Consider the following 24556-nt stretch of genomic DNA (forward strand, 5'->3'; position numbering starts at 1 on the left):
AATACAACATGCCTCCCCCTCCCAAGACACAAACACATGCAATTTCAAGGCCAAGTCGTACAGATTCATTCTGTGCAACAATGTTGTGCATAACCTTCTTCTTTCATTAAAATTAAACTTGTGTTGTAAGTTAAATATGCAATGTACATTATCCATTAGTAATTGCTGAAAATTATAATCATGGTGTAACATTGTATACTTTAATGCTCCTTAGATGTGTTTCACATGCAGTTGTCACATAGCTCATTTTACGATTCCTGTGTTAACATTTTCTGATGCTGGCACTGCAACCACCAAATTCTTTTCCATTCATGAAAGTGAAAGTTTTGACCAGACAGGCTGCTACATTTTTATGATACATTGTATGGTATTCATTGAGTTTATAACAGTGATCTCACATGGAAGGTTGCACAACAACAATAAACAACTTCTTAATTACCAAAGTGAAGCAATAATCAGCATTGTAGATCATATATACAACATGAAAGCAACACCTGGGCAGTGGCCAACATTTGGAACTTGCTGTACCAAGGGCCATTTCTCTAGCATGAAGTGTTCCGAGGTGGATCTAATATAAGATGGTACTGCATGAAGAAGTCTGAAGGAGACCTTTATGTAGCAGTTGGTTTCAGGTGATTGTTTGATAATGCTATTTGATATAATGTTAAAACATTTGTACAATGTGCTTGCTAAAAGAAAATACACATCCATAAACTTATTTTCAGTTAAATTTTGTTGTTGCACAGGCACAAGTTTCACAGATCCATCAGGAGAATCAGTAAGTGAAACTACATTGGACGAACGTAAAAGGATGTTGAAAGGGTACTGGAGTTTGATATCTTGCTGGACATTACCCATTGATTCTGCAGAATTCATATTCAAGCACTATGCACAGGTATGGTCATCATAAAACACTAGCCTTAAACTTATGTCTATTGATTATAGAAGTGTAAATTCATGTTAGTCATTTAAGTCACTGTTGAGAGATTTTATTTTTAATTGTAACTTGAGTGAATTTGACACTTCCAATATACCACAAAGGAATTATCTGAATGGGATGGAAATTGGTAGATGTGATCTACACGTGCAGACCAACTAATGATGGCAATTTCAGAAAAATTGTGAATGATTTACTCAAGAAAAAAAGCTTCACAAATTGGGTAAGTCAGTAATGGATTGGTCCACCTTTGGCTTTTATCCAAGCATATATTGATGGTATATATTGATGGCATTGTTGGATGACCTCACAAGGGACATCATGCCAAATTCTGCCCAGTTGGCAAGTTAGATTGTCAAAATCCCGAGCTGGTTGCAGGACCCTGCCCATAATGCTCAAAACATTCTCAGTTGGGGAGAGATCTGGAGATCTTGCTGGCCAATGGGAGGTTTGGAAAGCATGGAGAAAAGCAGTAGAAACTCTCACTGTGTGCTAGCAGGTGTTGTCTTGCGGAAATGTAAACCCAAGATGCCCTTGAATGACAACAGAATGGTATGTAGAAGGTCAGTGTGACATACTACCACTGTGCTGTAAGGGTGCAACAAATGACAGCCAAAGTGGTCCTGCTATGAAAGGAAGTGGCACCCAACACCATCACTCCTGTTTGTCAGGCCGTATGGTGAGTGACGGTCAGGCTGGTGTACCACCACTGTCTGGGACATCTCCAGGCATGTCTTTTGTGGTCATTAGGGCTCAGTTTGAAGTGGGACTCATCACTGACGACAATTCTATTCCAGTCAGTGAGAACCCAGGCCGTATACATGTTTGAAGATGCCCCAGACAGCTGTGAGATACTAAACTGCCTGTTGCTCTCCATATGCCCAGCTGTGAGTGATGGTCTGTGGTGCCATATATCAGGGCCCCTTTGATTATGACCCACAGCACCCTTACAGCACAATGGTATAGTGACGATACTCTCCACCCCATTTTGTTGTCCTTTGTGGCATGTCATCCGTGGCTCATATTTCAGCAAGATAATATCCACCTGCACACAACGAGAATTTCTGCTGTTTGTCTTCCTGCTTGCCAAACCCTACGTTGGTGAGCGAGGTTGCCGGATCATTCCCCAATTCAGAACGTTTGGAGCATTGTGGGTGAGGCCTTCCAACTACCTCAAAGTTTTGATGATTAATGTACCAGCTGGCACACGACACTTTGGTGCATTATGCTTACTACCTGAGCCCCCATCTTACTCTGTTACTCGCTCCTGTGAACGGGAATGTGTTATTCAGATCTTGGTGCCTCTCGCGTCCACCTAGAAAAGGTAACCTGAAGATGCCCAAATAAGGCGAAATGCATCGTTGGAAAATATAAAAAAACTAAAATTGCAACCAAGACTGTTTTTAACCAATACCAATAAGACAGATTGTATTGTTTTGTATTATTTTCATTGGTCCTATTGTCTACAAAACAACCTATGCATAAGACATTAGACAAGTCAGGTTATAAGTATACAGCTGAAAGTCATTTCTAAGCATGCTTATCTAAGGTTACAATAGTGCACTTTATACATCAGTATTTATGTAACGTAACATACTTCATAAATTTAAATGTTCTTCAGTGAAGTGAAAGCAGTGATGCTGTAAATACTTGCACAGAAATATTTCCAAACTTTGTGGAGAATTAAACATTTATATTGACAGGTAAGCGTACTTATTGTGGGTCAAAGCATCTTGAGAACTTGCAGCCGTAAATCTGCGTCTTTTTCTCACTTCTGATTGTGAGAGGAGAGAGGCAGATGGCTGGTTAAGAAGTGTTGGGTCAAAGAGCACAACTGTTCGAGCTTTGTTGTTGTTGTTGTGGTCTTCAGCCCAGAGAGTGGTTTGATGCAGCTCGCCATGCTACTCTATCCTGTGCAAGCTTCTACATCTCCCAGTACTTACTGCAACCTACATCCCTCTGAATCTGTTTAGTGTATTCATCTCTTGGTCGCCCTCTACGATTTTTACTCGCCATGCTGCCCTCAAATGCTAAATTTGTGATCCCCTGATGCCTCAGAACATGTCCTACCAACCGGCCCCTTCTTCTTGTCAAGTTCTGCCACAAACTCCCCTTTTCCCCAATTCTTTTCAATACCTCCTCATTATTTATGTGATCTACCCATCTAATCTTCAGCATTCTTCTGTAGCACCACATTTCAAAAGCTTCTATTCTCTTTCTGTCCAGTCTATTTATCGTCCATGTTTCACTTCCATACATGGCTACACTCCATACAAATACTTTCAGAAACGACTTCCTGACATTTAAATCTATACTCAATGTTAACAAATTTCTCTTCTTCAGAAACGCTTTCCTTGCCATTGCCAGTCTACATTTTATATCCTCTCTACTTTGACCATCATCAGTTATTTTGATCCCCAAATAGCAAAACTCCTTTACTACTTTAAGTGTCTCATTTCCTAATCTAATTCCCTCAGCATCACCCGACATAATTCGACTACATTCCATTATCCTCGTTTTGCTTTTGTTGATGTTCATCTTATATCCTCCTTTCAAGACACTGTCCATTCCGTTCAACTGCTCTTCCAAGTCCTTTGCTGTCTCTGACAGATTTACAATGTCATCGGCAAACTTCAAAGTTTTTATTTCTTCTCCACGGATTTTAATACCCACTCCGAATGTTTCTTTTGTTTCCTTTACTGCTTCCTCAATATACTTATTGAATAACATTGGGGGTAGGCTACAACCCTGTCTCACTCCCTTCCCAACCACTGCTTCTCATTTATGCCCCTCAACTCGTATAACTGCCTTCTGGTATCTGTACAAATTGTAAATAGCCTTTCGCTCCCTGTATTTCACCCCTGCCACCTTCAGAATTTGAAAGAGATTGTCGAAAGCTTTCTTCAAGTGTACAAATACTAGAAACATAGATTTGCCTTTCCTTAAACTATGTTCTAGGATAAGTCGCTGGGTCAGTATTGCCTCACGTATTCCAAGATTTCTATGGAATCCAAACTGATCTTTCTCGAAGTCGGCTTCTAGCAGTTTTTCCATTCATCTGTAAAGAATTTGTGTAGTATTTAGTAGCCATGACTTACTAAACCGATACTTCGGTAATTTTCTCACCTGTCAACACCTGTTTTTTTTTTTTTTTTGGGGATTGGAATTATTATATTCTTTTTGAAATGTGAAGAGATTTTGCCTGTCATATATCTTGCTCACCAGATGGTATAGTTTTGTCATAGCTGGCTCTCCCAATGCTATCAGTAGCTGTAATGGAATTTTGTCTATTCCTGGGGCCTTGTTTCAACTTAGGTCTTTCAGTGCTCTGTCAGACTCTTCACACAATATCGTAATTCCCATTTCATCTTCATGTCCTCTTCCATTTCCATAATATTTGCCTCAAGTACACTGCCCTTGTATAAACCCTCTATCTATTCCTTCCACCTTTCTGCTTTCCCTTCTTTGCTTAGAACTGGTTTTCCATCTGAGCTCTTGATATTCATACAGGTTGTTCTCTTTTCTGCAAAGGTCTCTTTAATTTTCCTTTAGGCAGTATCTGCCTTACCCCTAGTGGTATATGCCTCTACATCCTTACATTTGTCCTCTAGCCATCGCCACTTAGCTATTTTGCACTTCCTGTTGATCTCATTTTTGAAACGTTTGTATTCTTTTTTGCCTTCTTCACTTACTGCAATTTTGTATTTTCTCATTTCATCAATTAAATTCAATGTCTCTTCTGTTACCCAAGGATTTCTACTAGCCCTCATGTTTTTACCTACTTGATCCTCTACTGCCTTCACTATTTCGTCTCTGAGAGCTATCCATTCTTCTTCCACTGTATTTTGTGCCCCCATATTTGTCAATTGTTCCCTAGTGCTCTCTCTGTAACTCTCTACAACCTCTGGTTCTTTCAGTTTATCCAGGTTCCATCTCCTTAAATTCCCACCTTTCTGCAGTTTCTTCAATTTTAATCTACAGCTCACAAACCAAATTCTGCCAGGCGGCATCCTCTTTCATTCCTTATGCCCATTCCATATTCCCCCACTACTTTTCCTTCTCTTCCTTTTCCTACTATCGAATTCGAGTCCCCCAAGACTTTTAAATTTTTGTCTCCATTCAGTATGTGAATAATTTCTTTTACCTCATTGTACATTTCTTCAATCTCTTTGTCATCTGCGGAGCTAGTAGGCATATAAACTTGTATTACTGTGGTAGGAATGGACTTCTTGTGTATCATGGCTACAATAATGCATTCAGTATGCTGTTCGTAGTAGCTTACCAAGTTCCTATTTTTTTATTCATTATTAAACCTACTCCTGTATTACCCATATTTGATTTTCTGTTTGTAAACCTGTGTTCACCTGACCAGAAATCTTGTTCCTCCTGCCACCGAACTTCATTAATTCCCACTATACCTAACTTTCACGTATCCATTTCCCTTTCAAAATTTTCTAACCTACCTACCCGATTAAGGGATCTGACATTTTACACTCCGATCCGCGGAATGCCGGTTTTCTTTCTCCTGATAACGATGTCCTCCTGAGTAGTCCCCACCCGGAGATCTGAATGGGGGACTATTTTACCTCTGGAATATTTTTCCCTAAGAAGTCGCCATCATCATTTAATCATACAGTATTGCTACATGCCCTCAGGAAAAATTACAGCTGTAGTTTCCTCTTGCTTTCAGCAGTTCACAGTACCGGCACAACAAGGCAGCTTTGGTTAATGTTACAAGGCCAGATCAGTCAATCATGCAGACTGTTGCCCCTGCAACTACTGAAAAGGCTGCTGCCCCTCTTCAGGAACCACACGTTTGTCTGGCCTCTCAACAGATATCCCTTCATTGTGGTTGCACCTGTGGTACAGATATCTATATTGCTGAAGCATGCAAGCCTCTCCACCAATGGCAAGGTCCATGGATCAATGGGGTGGAGGGGGGCTTTAAGAACTGGAAAAACTACACCATTTCTTCTAACGTTCCCTGTCCTCAAGGCTTTTTAGCATGTGTTACCAAATAAAGAGCTCATTCTGAAAGTCACTGATGCTCATTTATGGTGTCACTATTGTTCATTTGTGGTGCAGTAACAACATCCAGCAAAAATATAGAGTGCACTTAAACGAAACACACAGTGTTTAGTTAGAACACCCTGACTTGAAATTCAAGCCATTTGCCTCAGTTGTCAATTGTCCAAATAGTATAAAGTTCACAATTAATGGCCTAAGAACAAAAGAAATCTCATTTTAGTAATTTTTGGATTCAGAAAAAAAGGAAAGTTGTGTGATGTATTATCTATGCTCACAGGGAGGAAGGAACTTGGAATAAAATGTTTATATTTCTAAAAGCCTTGAGTTTCAGAGTTTGGAGATTTAACACGGGCTCTCTAAAAATCCAAATTCTAGCATTCTAGGCCACAAAAATATTCAGAAATTGAAGGTGACTACACCATGAATAAATTTTAAATTCAACTTGTGACACAGTCAGTTAAATAGAAGTCCAAGAGACATAGCTGCACACAAATTTTCTCAGTGTGGAACAGACTAAGTGAAACATACTTAAAACTTATTGCAGTAATAATATCAGTATTTCCATGCACCTGTGTCAGTTAATTTTGATGTTTGAACCCTATACAGTTGTTTTGAAGACATCATTAGGAACAAACATGCTACAAAAATCTAACATCCATAACAGGAGGATTCCATAAGAAAATCAACCAAAGTACTTGTGCCACACGTTCCACACTGCTGATGACAGATATTGTCATGTGGCACTTTCGCTGCCTGCCTTATGGCATCCTCATGTTCTAAATGCTCATAGTACTGATGGCATTTGATTTTTTTGGCGCATCAGGTTCCTTATGACGGGGCTACACAGTCTTGGAGTCAATTATATACAGATTGAAAATCAAAATAAATTTTGATGAAGTTGTATGGAAATGTTGACGTTACTGATGCAATAAATTAAAAACTTAAGAGAAGTCTATATGCATGTCCTTCCCACAATGGACACCAAGAAAATATTTTAAAGTTGTCACATATTCACTAGAGTTGTGCCATTAACTGATGGGCCAACAGGATACAGTTACTATACGCCGATTAAAATTACTTTGTGATTGATGTTTCAGGAAGTCAAATGGTAGGGGCCAGCCACCAGCCAATCATAGTTCTTTCTCAAGTTCTACGTGCTTGCTGTGTTGCCTGTTTTGTAGTTACATGCCGCACATTGTGGAAGTGCAGCTGGCTAGGCACCAGCAACAGTGGTCCCACCACTGCAATCTATCAATCACAAAGTAACGCAATTGTTGCTCGTTGCTCTGTTCACCGATTGTAATGATGGAGTGTTGATGAGAGACCACAACTCACAGAGAGAGGAGCCAAAACAATATGATACCGTCCAGTGATGCAGTCCAATGATACAGTATAATGTGATAATTCCTTTCTAGGCAAACAATGTTGAAACAATCCAAGCTGAAATGGTAGAAGGTCTCTGTGTTAAGTTACAGGATCAGGTGCGAGTGCTGCATGTGCAGATGTTGGTGTAAAATAACTAAAAAATCAGACTATTACATACTGAAGTTTCAAATCAGTTAGTCATAAAGTTTGGGCATGCATGCCATAATAACATGATAAAAAGAAAAAAAACATAAACATACTGGTGACACAACATTGACAATTATGCATTAATAAAGTAGTTGGTATGACTTTCCCTGCACCTGTCTGTACCTCATGGGATCATTACATTTTAAGTTAGTGTAGTTTAAAATATGGTAAACTTGTCATTTCAGTAAATATGCACATAATCAGTCATCAATTGATATTAAATGATACAAGGGATAATCTGATGAATGGTACCACCAGAATGCTTGTTTAAAGATGATGCTACAACATACTCCACTTTCATCAACAGTATAATTGAAAGGTAGAAAAATAAAATTGCTACTTCCCATAAAGATGGCACATAAGTTGCAGACAGGCACAGTTAAAACACACTTAACATAAGCTTTTGACCTCAGTCTTTGTCAGTAAAAGAGAAACACATACCATTCGTTCACACTAGCAAGCACACCTCATGCATACATGACCACCTACTCTGGCAGCTTGGACCAGAATGCAGCTACGGTAACATGCTATCCCCACAGCCTCCACCCAACACTTTCCACCCCTCTGTCCTGCTAACTCCTCCCCATTCTTGTCTCCCATGCTCTTTGTTTGCCACCCTCCACCAACACACCCACCTGTCTTTCTTGGCGCTCTTCTTTTTCGCTCCATTTTTCCCACCTTCCTACCCCACAATCTCCTGATGCTGTGCCTGTTGGCATCTCAGCAAAAAGCTAATGTCGTGACAAAAGAATGGAAGAATTTGATGAAGAAACTGTGTGAATGTAGAAAGGTAGCTCTAATAGTCTGCCCATCATGCAAGAACACTTTGTGTTTTCAATGTTTATATGATGATTACCACCGAAAAAACTACATCTCACAACAAAAAGTAAATTTTTGTGTCTCTTGCACAACCAGTATGACTGTTGATAACAATTTTTTTTAGTCACTTGACCCATATTTTTAAATGATTAAACATTACAATATGTGAATTAAAAAGAACTAAAACCAGATGGAAAAAGATTCCCAAAGAAAAAAGAATGACAGGAAGATAGTATGAGAACAAACAAAAAATTAATATGATGGTTAAAATGAAGTGGCAGAGGATTATAAAATTTAAAAACATTACATTTAAAACAAATAACTGAAGAAAAAAAATTATGGAAGTCATTTTGATAAAAATTAAAAATAGAAAATTGAAAGGAATGTGAGAGAATTCGAATGGACCACCTTCATTTTACCATTCTTGTAAGCTGACCATTACATTACGATGGTAGTCAAATGAGTGATGTTAAATTAATATTCTAGATGAAGAGGCTAAATATTTTTCTTGGTGTTTACTCGTGAACGAGGGCCCACCAGAGTGAATGGCTTCAGGATGTGATACCTGGAATCCTAATCTACACCACCATATAGTTGGTTACAAAAAGTCAGTCCCACCAGTGGGGACACTCCTTCTCAGCCTTTTTGGAAATGCTTCCACCCTTGGCCCAAAAGGCAATAATCATGCCCTTTTGGACCTCAGATAAATCACTCCATTTCTGCATTACAACAATGACTGCACTGTTTCCGGTGTCCCCCTGACATGCTTTTTATACCCTCCACTGCTAGTGCTACTATCTGTCACTTGTGAGTGGTTATTGCACATTGACATTGACCATAGGTATAGTAGTCACAGTAATGCAATCAGACTGTGTATCACATCAACTTTCCAAGCAGGCTACATTCACTGAGCTTTTTTAGTGTTGTTTACAGTTATGTAAGCACATAATGAGGTGTTTAGTTCTAATAATTATATGCAGTGTCGGTGGCTCAGTGTTCATTTGCAGCCTCAGTCATGTCGCTGATGTGTAATAGTGATTTCTGAAATTTTGGGGGTTTTAAATTAAAGGCTAATTGGTAATAATCCCCTTTTTTATTCTTCATCAGGTGACTTTTTCCAGAAAATGCACTTCATAAGAATCTTGTTTTTAAGAAAACCATAGGAAAAAGCTCTTCTTGCCCGTCGTGAAGTTACGTAATGAAAGAGCTAAAAGAGACTTTTAGTTGTCATATCTAAATAAGAAATGGCATAAATTTTTTTCATGTGAAAGCTTCAGAAAAACTGTCTTGCAGTTAGTTGACATGCATTCTTAAATAGATTCTCTTTTGGCATGAGAACATTTCAGAACAACCAACTTCTCAAATGTTTTACAGATTATTATATAAAACTGAATGAAAATTTATATTTTTTATCTATAATTTAAATGCAACAAAACAGCAATTTTACTTTTTAATTGAATTTCAATTATATTTCCAAACATTTCTAAAATGTGTGGTGTATGCATTATTGTTTACATTCATATTTTCGAACTTTTTTCCTTTATGTAACTTTTTTTATTGCAATTTCCTATTTAATGTCAGTCAACAAGGTGAATGCAAGGTGATGAATAATGAATTATCATTTTTAAGCTTTAGTTGAAAGTGTTGTTTATTTTGAATGTTAATTAACTTTTAAGTCTGTACTTAACAGAAAATATAAATTAAAAACCATTACTAATTAATGTGAACTATAATGCAGGTATGAACTATTTCTTCCTGTTGTTGTCTGTTTACTCCAAATGAAACTATAAGATGATTTTGTAACGACAAACACTGGCAGCCGGAACTGCAGCCCAGAATCCGGAACCAGGCCGCCGTCCACCAGGCAATGCCCTGCCAGCTCAGCAGACATGGCTTCCACAGCCAGTGCTTCTGTGTGAGTGACATCATGTAGATTTGTGTCGCATGATCGACCAACCTACTAATCGTGCAATGCCAAACCATTGACCCTACTCCAGATGTTTTGACAGGGCGTTGATGCAGGGAGCCTTCTGCAACTGTCACCCTGTGGAAACAGGATTTAAACCACCAGGATCTGGCTGTCAGCAGATTGTCACAGCTTGGCCATCCGATGATGCACAGCTTGTGTCAGCTGTCAACACATCACGACACTGACTCTTTCGAGCTGCCAACAAATGACTATTGCCTGAAAGTCCAACCTTGGCACAGGAATATCACCACACTACCACTCCACAACTGTCAGCCGCCATCTGCCAGCATGCTGCGGTAGCCAGGCCACCACTATCATCCATGGAAAATGCATGTGCCAGCACACCTGTACCGGTGTGCTGGGGTCTGAGGATCAACTCCCGTCATCTGCAGTCTGTCTGTTTCAAACGTGTTGAACCATGTCTGTCTGTGTACATTAGTAAGATGTTCTATCAACTGATTGACTGTCTCCTTCATGTGCTCCATCACTGACCTCTAGCAGAAAACCACTCTCTCTCTCCTACGTTGCAGTAAACTCCGTTACAATATTGGTGTCAGAATACCTGCTGGAGCCAGAAATGGCCATCCAAAAGAGCCTCCCCAGCAACAGGTGTTTTATTTTGGGCCCGTTGTATTGTGTTTGTCCTTTCCTTTCTATTTTCAGTATACTATACCCTTGTGGTAGTGTTTCTGAGTGAAATGGATGTCCCAGGGAAAGCGATGACCCAGGACACAGTTCAGCATCTGCTAAATGGGGTAGTTAAGGTTAAAACCGACAGTGAAGTTTCATGTAGACAAGTGAACCATGTGGAGGGTGTAAGGAACAGAGGGTCATCTTCTGGCATGTCTTCATTTGTTCTTGATGCTAGTGTGGCCTGATTGGTGGCTCCATCCTCTGATAAATCTGGGGAAGATATTTTAGTATTCATGGATACTTGGCGTACAGTTGCAAAATAAAGGAACTGGGGTGATGAGCAATTGTCAAGTGTTGTTGCTTGTGTAAAATTGGCAGGGGATACAAGGACGTATAGGATGTGCAACGAGTATTTATGGGATGCTCAATTCTTCGCAGCCTTTCTGGAAGGGTTGGTGGATCGTTACAAGAAAGAGAACACCTCGCAGTATTATTGCAAAGAACTTAATGGTGCAATGCAGAAGTGGAGAGAATCAACAGAAGGTTTGTAGACTGCATCATGCAAATCAGTGTCAATACGTATGAACTAACAAATGATGATTGTACCAATAAAGCCTTTTTGCAAGAGGCAGAGCAACAGGCACTTGATGGTATAATGTATCAAGCCTTAAGAATACCTTCTTTTACAATTAATGAAGGGAGAAATACCACACCATTTTCCTCACATTACAACTACATTTCCAAATTTAGACTAAATCGGGTGTACAAACAAACCACTAAGAAATTTGTCAGTGCAAGGAGATATCATCCCCACCATAGTTAAACCAATTTTATCACAAAATAGTAAAATGCCACATCTCTGTAAAATAATTTCTCTACAATTTTCGTATTTATGTTCAGAGGACAAGTAGAATGGTTTATAACTTTATTGAAATGTTTATTAGTGCACACAAACCAAAGGCATTTTTGCACAAGTGTGTTAACATTTGTAAATGACATCTATTACACATCAGTTCAAAAATTAAGTAATGACCAGAATAATAAAGACATAAAAATGCCAATTCTTCTTATTTTTCAGTTATCTGCATTATAATAATAAACTAAATACAATTAATCAAACAATTGTATAATTCCAATAATCAAAGTTATGAAAGCAAAATTGTTGAACTGACTAGCAATGCGGTGTTACCTGCATACCAGAAAGCATCTGCTTTTGTGTAGGAACAAGGGAAAGTGCTTTATCAGTCGGTCAGAGAGAGAGAAAGAGAGAGAGAGAGAGAGAGAGAGAGAGAGAGAGAGAGACGTCAGTGGTGGAAGCTAGTAGCTTGTTATGCTTTGATGCTCGGCACTGTTGCACAACAAACTGTGTTTTTATAAGTTATGATTTATATACAGCAGTAATAAGGAAATGAAATGGCTTTTGGAAATAACTAAATGAAAAACATCGTGTGTCAAGTTTAATGATTAAATGACATACCGCCCAACTTTGGAAACAGCTGGAGAAAGCAGAAGCAGATTGGCACACCAACCAGATAAGTACCAGAATTCAAATTCGTAAATTTAATGTAATTGTTTCATCACATAACTACAAGCACTAACCTGTAAACAGATGTACTGTCATCGTTGTCAGAAGAGCTAGCTGGCAGGGTAATACTCTTTGTATAGGTGAGAGGTTTACAATCAGTTTTTGTGGAACCTATCATCTGAAATGTCATGGAAAGTATGAATGGAATTTTTGAGAAGCCTGGATGAAGCAGTGGCAATTGTGGTAGCTTTGACTGAAATTGATTCTGTAACTAGACCAAGGAAGAAGCATAAAAGTTAATGTGGAGATGGTGTGTTATAGGTGTGGTGCTCCAGGCCATGTTCAACATTTCTGTGAAACCACAATGCAAGAAGTGCAAAAAGTGGAGTGCCATGTTTAAATAGTCCACAAGCACATAGATGGTGGAATCGGTGTAACACTCATGCCCCTGCATTAAACAGTGTGACCACTGTGCAGCAATCCCAGTAAGTTCAACAATATAAAAACCTGTTACAAAATCAGTGTTGATTTTCCAAGTGGGAGAGAGAGACTTCTGAATATTTGCTGAAGCTCTGCTGTCTGTGGGCATTAGCTATGACGTCATTCTAGATCTGGACTTCCTGAATAAAATCCATCTGCAGCAGCATAAGCACACATTAGAGCGGGATGGGGCTGTTGTTCTGTCTTGATCTTATGCCTGAAATAGCTGAGATGTCTGGTAAGCCAGTTAAATTACATACGTGGTGTCTTAGACTCAACTTGCAGGATTCAGTTCTGAAAGGTACAGGGAGGCTGTTCTGAATGAAACCACTGGTTAATAGTTAGTACTGAGTCATATGTGCAAGAGTTAGATGGTAGCTGAGTTGTACCCATCATTATAGATAATTTTGGTTCAGAGGAGGTGAGACCATCAAAAGGAACCCTGATAACTTTGATATCTTAGAGATTTTGGAGTAGGAATTAGAAACTTTAATGGTTGAATATTCTTTATGACGGGTGTTTTTTAGGTCACCTCAGTAATTTAATATAATGAGGGATTTGTTGAAGTACTACTGTCCACCGTGAAACCACTGCTGTGCTGAGCCAGGAAAGCCGCATCTTTTCCCGCAAAGCAAATAGATACCGTACCTGAGTAATGCGAATAGACTGATTCACTCCAAGAAGCTTGCAAGTAAGTGCCCCAGGGAAATCATTACAAGTGAAACTGATTTTTTCCAGAAAATAGGGTCACATTGGCTGCACTCAACCAAAACTGAAAGTAGTCGTTGCCAGCTGCTATGACCAAGGACATCTTGGCAGCACCCAGTGCATAGAGCTACAAGGTCAGGGACTGCTAATGAATGGTATGCAGTGCAAAGTTTCAGGTCGCACTTTCCGATTACATGCCATTATTACAAGAACAGCAACTCTTGAACACCAGCTACTCTTTAATTTACCTACCAGGCCTCCCTTCCAAAGTCCTGCCCCAGAGAAACCTGTCTTTCATGAACACCACATTAGACCCAAATTTTGTGGCTACCCTGGACCAGATGCTAGCAGCACAAAATGGCCATGTGATGATGGAACATCTACTCAACCACATAAGAAAACATTGGAACAAAAGGCACAACTGATAACCATAGGGACATCAGCCATTTGTGTAATTTTGAGTGTAATAACCATTGTGTATTGCCATCTCAGACAGAGAGATAGCCAAATCCCACCCCTTTCCTTCCTCCCACATGCGGGTCCACAATAGTCATGGTGGTACCAGGGAAGAAGTGACTCAACCATCATGAACATTAATAAGTTGTGAAAGAAAAAAAGGTAAAGAGGAACAGTGAACCTCGGAGCTCAAGCATCATAAGAGTGATAATAAAATGAAAGGATGACACACCAAAGTCTTATTCAAGCAAATAAATGCACACTGATAGATGTGAAAGTGTGTCTGTTACAGTCAGACCAACAAAATAGGAACCCGGAGGACTGAATTAATCTAAGAAGAGAGGAAATGTAATGGCTTAAACACCGACAGCCGGGATTGCATCCAAGCAACTGAAACTAGGTCACAGTCCGCAATCGAATGTTGTGCCAGCTCAACAGGTCCAGAAAACACAGTTTCTGTATGTACCACTTTCGCGTTACGAATGTCACGCCAGACTCCTGCTGCAAGATTGACTGACCTACTGATTACTCCACACCAGGCCATTGATACAGGGGGAGACTTCCACAACTGGAACACATGGAAACGAGATCTCAACCACCAGGACCAGTCCATCAGCAAGTCTTCCCAGCTGGGCTGTCCAATGACGCACAGCTTGTGTCAGTAGTCACCACATCTGTGACACTGCCTCCTCTGGGCTACAAACCAGAGACCACGGCCTGAGTGTCTGGGCACGGGGAACTCACCTTGCTGCCACACCGACAGCCCGTAGTCGTTGGCCTCCATTCACCAACATGCTGTGGTAGCCGAGCCACCGCTATCATCCACAGGAAACGTGTGCATTGCCATGCTCATACCAGTGCACTGGGGTCTGAAGATATTGCCTGTTTCAGATGTGCTGAACCACATCTTTTGTATTCATCAATAATGTGTTCTATCAACTGATTGACTGCCTTATTCACCCGCTCCATCACTAACTTCCAGCAGGGAACTGCTCAGCCACTTCTACCCTGTAGTAGTTTCCATTACAATATTATTTTGTTATGTTTAAATATTTTTAAAAGCCCCAATTGAAAAGATTACTCTCAAGTTAAAAGTTATGTGTTCGTGCAGTGGCCCAAATGTATCACTTAATTCAGCTATAAATATGTATTGCAAACTACAAATCTGGAGTTGTGTCATACGGTACAAATTGAGTCTGGTATCACTATTTTCATATTATTAATTTAGCTGACTGTTTCATAAGATACCCTTAATTCTCACCTCTCCCAAGACAGTATTCTGATGCTCATACAATCCATAAAATATTCTGGTCCATTCTTATTTCACATATGTCCCATGCTCCTTATCACATAAAAATAAAGAAGTAACAAACCCCTTAGAAGTAGCCAACACAGGTGTTGGTGAAAATATGTTACAATCAAACTTTAAGAGCACCCAGGCAAATGAATATAAAATAAGTGCATGTAGAGGATCAATGTACATCAGTTCTGTTTCACAAGATGAAGTAGCTAAAGCAATAAAAGGACTAAAAAATTCCAACTCATCAGGTATTGATGGTATACCTGCAACAATCTTAAAGAAGAGCGCATCAAACCTAATTGAAGTACTCACACACTTATGCGACTACTCACTTCAGGCAGGCACTTTCCCCGATGTGTTGAAAACATCAAAAGTTATTCCTGTATATAAAAAAGGGGATAAAGACAATGTAAATAACTACAGACCCATCACAATTTCCACCTGCATCTCTAAAGTACTGGAAAAAGTTATGTATGAGAAACTTATGAAATTTATAAATAAAAACAGCATCCTATGTAATGAACAACATGGATTCAGAAATAAGAGGTCAACGACAACTGCTGTCTATGAGTGCATCAATTCCATCCTAAACCTGATGAACAAAAAACAGGAAACAATAGGAGTCTTTATTGACTTGTCAAAAGCTTTTGACATGATGGACCATAAAATTCTGCTATCAAAGCTAGAAAGATATGGTATTCGAGGTCTGTCCAAAAGTGGATCAGTTCCTTCCTGACTAATCGTATGCAGGCAGTGTGCATCAAGCACTCAAATATTGAACTAAAAACTGTATCTAATCACTTATCTGACTATAAACAAATTAAATATGGTGTACCCCAAGGATCAGTATTGGGATCCCTTCTGTTTCTTCTGTACATAAATGATCTAAGCTTAAATATTGATGCACACAAAACAATCATATTTGCAGATGACACCACGATTCTACTAAAAGGAGACGACGATGAACAGTTACAGCAGACAGTAAACACGGTCACGAAACAACTTCGCAGCTGGGCACAGAGTAATCAGCTTGTAATAAACAGTAAGAAAACCATTGCTCTAAAATTCCACAATGTTCCTAACAAGGACATGTTTATCCTATTAGTCTCTATCAATGACGAACCAGTTGGTAACAATACTGAAACCAAATTCTTAGGACTTTGGCTGCAGAGTAACATCAGATGGAATAAGCATATTGAATATCTCAATGCAGAACTGAGCAAAACATGTTACCTTCTTTGTTCATTAAAATCATGCTGTAGTGAGAAAACAGTATTGAATGCATATCATGCGTACTTTCATTCTCGTCTTAGATATGGGGCCACCTTCTGGGGAAACTCTAAAACAGCTAATAGCACTTTTAAACTACAAAAAAGGGCCATTAGAATCTTGTTTGGGTGCAAGCCTAGAGACTCTTGTAAACCCCTGTTTAAGAAATCTGGTATTCCTCCATTACCATGTGTGTACATTATGGAAACCCTTTTGTTCTTTAAATTAAATGTAATAGGCAAGGACAGGAGACTGCAAGACTGCAAAAAAACTGTGATATACATGAGCACTTTACCAGACAAAACAGAAACTTACATATGACTCAAATCAGCACAGCACTGTGCCAAAATGGTACTTTTCACATGGGAGTTAAGCTTTATAACAAACTTCCTGAAAACATAAAAGTTATCACTGAGGTCAATACATTTGGAAAATCTCTAAAGTCATATTTACAGCATCACTGCTTTTACTCCATTGAAGAATATTTAAATTTATGAAATGTGTTATATAAATACTTACGTGTAAAGTGTATTATTGTAACCTTAAATATGTATGCCTTGAAAGACTTTCAGCCTGTATATTTATAACTTGACTTGTCCAATGTTTTATGCATAAGCTGCTATGTAGACAACAGGACCAATAAAAAATACAATACAATACCCATCTGCCCAATATAACAGCAGCTGCATGATCCGCATTTAGTCTTCTTCTTTCGTTTCACCCTCTTTGGGGTACGCTGGATCAATCATTTCTTTGTGCGTTGTTCTTTTCTTAGGGCCCAGTATTTCTTCATTCTTTCTGATCTTCTTCTCCTCTCTTCTTCCGAGATGAAGGATTTGGACTTTTGTGTGGATTTGTCTTGGAACCTTATGTTTTCATCTTTAGTAATTAATTTAGCAGTTCGATCAATAAGTGAATTTTCTGAAATATTTAATTCCACTAGGTCTTTCTCAGTTTCTTTAAACCAGTTGGGCTTCGTTTTTCGGTTACGGAAGAAGTCAAAGATTTGTTTAGTTAATCTGTTGGGACTCATTCTGAGAAGATGACCATAAAAATTTATTCTCCTTTTTCGCATAGAATCTGAAAGTTTTTCAATTTTCTTGTAGAGAGTTTCATTTTTAGTGTATATAATCTTATTGTCTTGAAATTTTGGCCCAATGATTTTTCTTAAAATTTTTCTTTCCTTTATCTCAAGTTTCTCCATTTGGCCTTTGAAATTCATGTTAAGTGTTTCTGCTGCATACAGTGCTTCTGGCTTAATCACTGTCTTGTAATGTGTAATTTTGGACCCCCATGAAAGGGATTTTTTGTTGTATGTATTTTTTGTTAGTTGGAAGTCCAATTCAAGTTTATTTTTTCTGGATTCCATTGCTTTGCTTTCCCCAGCATTCCAAGTAATCCATTCTCCGAGATATTTGAATTCTTTTACTATTTCAATCTTCTGTTCTTGAACTTTGAGGTATTTACATGAGTGCTTGATGTTTGTCAATATCTTAGTTTTTTCAGAGGAGATGTGAAGACCAATTTTAGCTGCTTGTTTCTTTAGTTTAAGGATTTGCTCCTGTGCTTCTTCCATTGTTTCAGCAAACAGGGCCATATCATCTGCAAAAGCAATGCAATTTACTTTAAGGTTGTTCTTTTTGCAACCCAGTCTTATACCACTCTTAATATTTGTGTTCCATTCTCTGACTACTTTCTCAAGAGCACAATTGAACAGCAACGGTGAGAGCCCATCACCCTGTCGCACTCCCGTTTTTATTTCAAAGGGTTCCGATAGTTCGCCCATAAATTTAACTTTCGAAAATGTATTCGTAAGGGTCGCTTTTATAATATTAGTTGTTTTCTTATCCAAACCCATTTCTTCCAGGACTGATAACAGAGATTCTCTATCAATCGAATCATATGCTTTTTTGAAATCAATGAAGGAGATTACGTATGTCTTTGCCCTTGATTTTTGGTAAGCCATGATGTTTTTGAGGTTTAGTATTTGTTCCGAACATGATCTACCCTTTCTAAAACCTCCCTGGTATTCCCCAATTTGCGGATCCAATTGCGGCTCTGCCCTGTTCAAAAGGACTTTAGAAAGAATCTTGTACGTTATATCCAGCAGTGATATTCCTCTGTAATTGTTGGGGTCTGTCTTCAAACCTTTCTTGTGGATAGGGTGGATCTGCGGGGATCTCTTCTTCTTTCCAGATTTGATCGAAAACACACTTTAGGGATGTAACTGCATTTTTGTCAGCCTTTTTCCATAGTTCGGCCACTATTTGATTTTCTCCGGACGCCTTGTTGTTTTTAAGTTCTGAGATGACCTTCTGTAGTTCTTCAGTTGTCGGTGGTTCTGAATCCGGCTTCTCACGGTTGTTTGGAATGGATTCAAATTTTTCAAGGATGGGTTCACAATTCAAGAGTTTCTCAAAGTAGCCTGCTAGTATTTTGCAGTTTTCCGTGTTGTTGTGAGCGATGGTCCCATTTACATCTCGAAATTGGAGGGTGGGTGCTTTGTATCTTGATAACCTTTGTTTGAAAGTTCTGTAAAAGCTCCTTGTGTTGTTTTTAGCAAATTCTTCATCAATTTGGAGGAGAGTTTTGTTTTCATGTGTCTTCTTAATCCTTTTTATATTTTTATCTACCAGTTTTCTAACTGTAATGAAATTCAGTCTACTTTCTTCTGTTTTCTGTGATTGCCAATCTTGCCATGCCTGTTTTCTCGTTTCAATGAGGGCATCACATTCCAGCGACCACCAGGCATGTTTTTTACTTTTTTTGTTAGGTGCTATCCGTTCAGCTGTAGTAATGAGGTTTTCCTTGATATCCCCCCAGCTTTGTGTCTGAATGGTTTCTGTTGCTTTTGTGTATTCATCTGATTTTAATATCTTTTCTGTGCTATACTTCCGACCCTTAATTTGTTTCATGCTGCGTTTCCTGTTTGGGATGACTTTGAACTTAATTTTAGAAAGGTAATGGTCTGAATCCAAGTTTGCACCCCTGAGTACCCTAACGTTCATGATTTCTTTGCTAGAAATCTTCGTAATTGCCACATGATCAAGTTGAAATTCCCCAAGGCTAGGATTTGGGGATACCCATGTTTTTTGTCTTCGTGGTAGTTTTTTGAAAGCTGTGGATTTAAGAATTAAGTTGTGTGCTTGGCAAAGTTCTATTAGTCTCACACCATTTCTGTTTGTTCTCTTGTGTGCAGGATAGTTTCCAACTATTTTCTTATATCTTTTTTCTTTACCAATCTGTGCATTAAAATCTCCAAGAAGAATGATGATGTTTTTATCTGGAATTTTCTGAATAATATCATCTAGATGATTCCAAAAGGCCTCCACTTTTTCTTTGTTTTTCCTGTTATCTTCGTTTATAGGGGCATTTATCCGCATTTAGTATTATACACTCCTAGATTACAAAATTTGTTTAAGGAGGTCTCTAAACTAAACTATGGCGCAAAAGTTGCCCTAACTTCCTATTTGCCCGGAAACCTACCTGTATGCTTTTTTTCTGAAAGCACTTGCAACTTTTTCAAATAACAAGCCATAATATGGCGGAGATATGTATTTCGTATTAACACCTTAGAAGGATTTTTATTTTCTATTTTTCTAAGCACTTTTTCACCCGTCTTTCAAATACCACTTTCTCTGCAACCATTTGCTGTGTCTATCTGAGTAATTGTGCCAGTTTCGCCGTTTTTATCTTCCTCATCCAATTGAAACTTAGACAGCCTGTGAAATTTTGAATTAAAAAATGCTCTTTTTATGTGATCGCAGATGGCATGAATCTGGTGGAATAATTATGCTGGAGGCTTTAGCCTCCAAAAGATGTTATGTACAAGGCTTGAACCTAGCCCTGTTATATGTAGGTGAAGAACAATGAGCAAACTATTATGTTCCAGTTCTTCTGTAAAACTTTTATTAGCTTGAAAGGAATTTAAGGCAACATCCAAATCTGCAATTACTTCTGTACTACAATTGAAGAATATGAAAATGTCATCTACATGTATTCTTAACAACAAGATTTTCTTACACAGACCGCTATTGGTTCGGAGAAATTTCCTTTCTAAATTGTTCACAAAAATCACCAAGAGTGTGCCTGCCTTATTTTGACAATATTTTTTTTATTGGATTGGAAATAGTTTAAAGATAACGTTGGTTTTGCACGATCAAGTTTTTATGCCATCTCATTTCTGTAGGCTTGTACCCAGGAAACAAGCAGAATATGTTGTCTGGTGGCTAGTATCCCCTTTCTATAACGCAAACTGCACGCACATATTAAATGGGTTCTTTATTCATAAGAATAGAGAATTACTAATCTCAAGACAGTCGTGGTACAAGCTCTCTGTAATGTCCCACGTTAGCCTCACTGCTGGTGAAGCACAAAGTCCACTGTGAGCACTATTCTGGTCGCTATATGCTGCCTGTCTCTGAGCTAGCTTCGGAGCTAACTGTTTCATGTGACTCCCACTGGGCTACGACTGATGACGGGCTGGAACTCGCTTGGCGAGACAGATTGGCCGTCTGGTCTGCAGCGGTGATCTAAATACTGATAGCCGGGAGGGCGCTGGCAGCGAGTTTCCTGTGAGTCTCTCGTTGGCCTCTATCGATCTTTTCACAACCTCTTTGCCACATGGTGTACTGGTGCTAGCTTAAGCCAGCATATTCCTCCCCCCCCCCCCCCAAAATGCCACACAGTAGTTGTGTAGTGAGGTTGCAAATGACAGCAGGGAGGAGGCAGGACACTGGACATGGATGGGCCAGGAGCTGGGACTGTGGAGGACAGCATACTCCTGACGATACCCCACCATCTGGCTTGTGAGGCAACAGGAACATCCTCCAGGAAACTGCTGTCAGGACACACATCCAGCTCTGAGGGCGCATACTGGGGCGATGATGGCGACGGCAATGGCAACGGCGGGTCCAGGTTGCGAGGTAACGGGCAAGTCATGGTGCCCTGAAAATATTCTAAGTTCAGAGTTAGCATAGCCGAGCTGGGGCCTCTCGGCGGTTCGTGGCCCGGCAGCAGTGACGTGGTGCCAAACGTTAGCTTTGCAACCTCGTGATGCCGCACAATGGCAGGACCACGCACCTGGGAATTCCATGGTGACGCTGTGTAGATGAATGAGACATGCTGGGAGTGCCAAAGATGGCGGACTTTGTGAAACCTTAATGGCAGACATTTAACAGTCCGTATAGAAATTAATAGTAGCCCAGATGAATCATGATACCTCAAAAAGAAACATGTACATTACCCTTATTTGCACAACAATTCTGGTGGTGTAATCAGATTTTCAATACCTTTATTAGTTTAAAGTTTAGTATCTGACAGTAAATTATACAAGTAACACCAAGCAACGAATTTCCAAAATCTAAACGCTTCATCCAATTTTGTCGATCGTTGTGTCTTTAGAAAGCTATTAGTGTAAACCTAAATTGGTATAAATTACAGGCATGTAACTTGAATAGTACATGAGTTATTGGGGGTCAAAGTGGCCGATTACTATCGATAGCGGCAGGCCATAAGTACTCCACAGTTGCACAAAAAAACGGTAGCAGCATGCTTATAAATATATTTATTCATCTATGTCTTTGTTTATATCCAATATATACTATTTATGAATAAATTGGTTAAATATTTACTGTGTGTTAGAAAGCACAGAGACATTAGGCTACTGGCCCACATTTTGTTGCTGTTCCTTTGATATATGTTATTTAATTTGTTTATGTATTTAGTAATGTGTGTTAGAGCATGTTTATGGTCCAGCCATAGGAGTATTTATTTAATTTAAAGTTATTTAAATGTAAATTCAGTATTTCATATGTGTTTAAATATGTTTGTGAGTGTACGTTGGCTTGAGACATGGAGGGAGCGCTCTAGCTAATCACAGCGCTCATTAATGGTGAGACTGTATGGAAGTGAGGGAGGAGGATCGTTTCGACAGAGTGCGGCAGTTGGAGTACGGCACAGGACACGGGAAGTGCTGGACGCGACGGACGCAGAGTCAGCAGAAAGACTTGGACAGTGGAGCAGTTTGTGCATGGTCGCGGAGGATAAAAATATTTCGGAGTGCCGACCTGTGCTCTTGTGTGATTCCCTGGCTTCTGCAGTGAAGTCGTAGTATGCATTCAGAAGTGAATATCTCACAAGCTACGTTGTTGTTCATGACTAATTATGTGAAGTAGAAATCTATTGTTTCCCTGTTATTCAGCTTATATTTTATTTAATTGCTGGACCATTGACACCAATAAGTGTTTTGCAGAAATATACCGCATTCTCAAAAGTACTTCTACTATCATACTCATCATTTAAAGCCGTTAAGATAGTACATACAGATTTTTTTAAATTGCAATCTTCTATTTATAAATTTATATGTTACTTTCATACTTAGCAATTGCCGAGTGATAGAAACCTTTGAGCATTCAATTCATGTGTGTATTCTTATCGTATACTATAGACTCAGCAGTATTCGGCCTGTGTTGCGGCAACTACGTATCTCAGCCCCTAGACAACAAAACCAGCCAAAACTTTTAATATTTCAATTTTGAGTCAGAGGGTACATAGTTTAGGCCCACACCTCTCATCATTTCATTTATTATTAGAAAGCCCGCAGGGTCCATGGGGTCAGCGAGCGGGGGTGGCAGGGGCGAAGGCACATTTTCCATCCGCTTCTCCTCAGGTGCCCTGGTGGCACCAGCAGGTGGCTGTGAAGATCGTGCAGTCCTGTGAAGCCATGAATCTAGGGAAGAAAAGCAGCAGAATTAGGGGGCAAATGTCATGCACAAATTTGGTTGTGGTGGCAGTGCTCCAAACCATCAGGATCTGCAGTAAAGTACATATAAGAGCCAATGTGTTCCTGGATCATGCCTCTTACGTAGCACCCACGGTTACCATAATCCTTGAAAAGAACAAGATCACGCAGCACAAAGCAATACTTGTGAACCATTGGTGGCGCCTGATGCTGCAGTGGGTGTAACAAGTGTAGCAGTGTCTGATGACGGCGGCCAAGCAGAAGTTCTGCTGGTGACAGTCCATCTCATGGGTGGGAGCGATAGGAGGCAAGAAAGAGTTGCAGCACCTGTTCCCATGTATGGGTGGCTGAAGCGTAGCCATCTGTTGCTTAAAAGTTTGTACGAAGCGCTCTGCTTCTCCATTGGACTGCAAGTGGAAAGGACCTCTTAATAGTTGATGAATGCCATTGTGTTGACATACACTACTGACCATTAAAATTCCTACACCAAGAAGAAATTAAGATGATAAACGGGTATTCATTGGACAAATATACTATACTATAACTGATACGTGATTACATTTTCACGCAATTTGGCTGCATAGGTCCCGAGAAATCAGTACCCAGAACAACCACTTCTGCCTTGATACGCCTGGGCATTGAGTCAAACAGAGCTTGGATGGCGTGTACAGGTACAGCTGCCCATGCAGCTTCAACACGATACCACAGTTCATCAAGAGTAGTGACTGGCATATTGCGACGAGCCAGTTGCTCGGCAACCATTGACCAGATGTTTTCAATTGGTGAAAGATCTGGAGAATGTGCTGGCCAGGGCAGCAGTCGAACATTTTCTGTATCCAGAAAGGCCCGTACAGGACCTGCAACATGTGGCTGTGCATTATCCTGCTGAAATGTAGGGTTTCGCAGCGATCGAATGAAGGGTAGAGCCATGGGTCGTAACACATCTGAAATGTAACGTCCACTGTTCAAAGTGCCGTCAATGTGAACAAGAGGTGACAGAGACGTGTAACCAATGGCACCCCATACCATCACGCCAGGTGATACGCCAGTATGGCTATGATGAATACATGCTTCCAATGTGCGTTTACCGTGATGTCGCCAAACATGGATGCAACCAT

General features: G+C 39.6%; 1 protein-coding gene across 1 annotated transcript in view; it reads left to right on the forward strand.

The window, feature by feature from the left end:
• The window catches only part of LOC126417020 (cohesin subunit SA-2-like), a 486856-nt gene that overhangs the window by 387351 nt on the left and 74949 nt on the right, over positions 1-24556 (forward strand). Inside the window, exon 14 of the mRNA XM_050084909.1 lies at positions 747-895. Within this exon, the coding sequence (XP_049940866.1) occupies positions 747-895 (149 nt within the window). The remainder of the gene's footprint in view (positions 1-746; positions 896-24556) is intronic.

Source organism: Schistocerca serialis, chromosome 8 (genome assembly GCF_023864345.2).
Source record: "Schistocerca serialis cubense isolate TAMUIC-IGC-003099 chromosome 8, iqSchSeri2.2, whole genome shotgun sequence".
Classification (NCBI taxonomy): Eukaryota; Metazoa; Arthropoda; class Insecta; order Orthoptera; family Acrididae; genus Schistocerca; species Schistocerca serialis.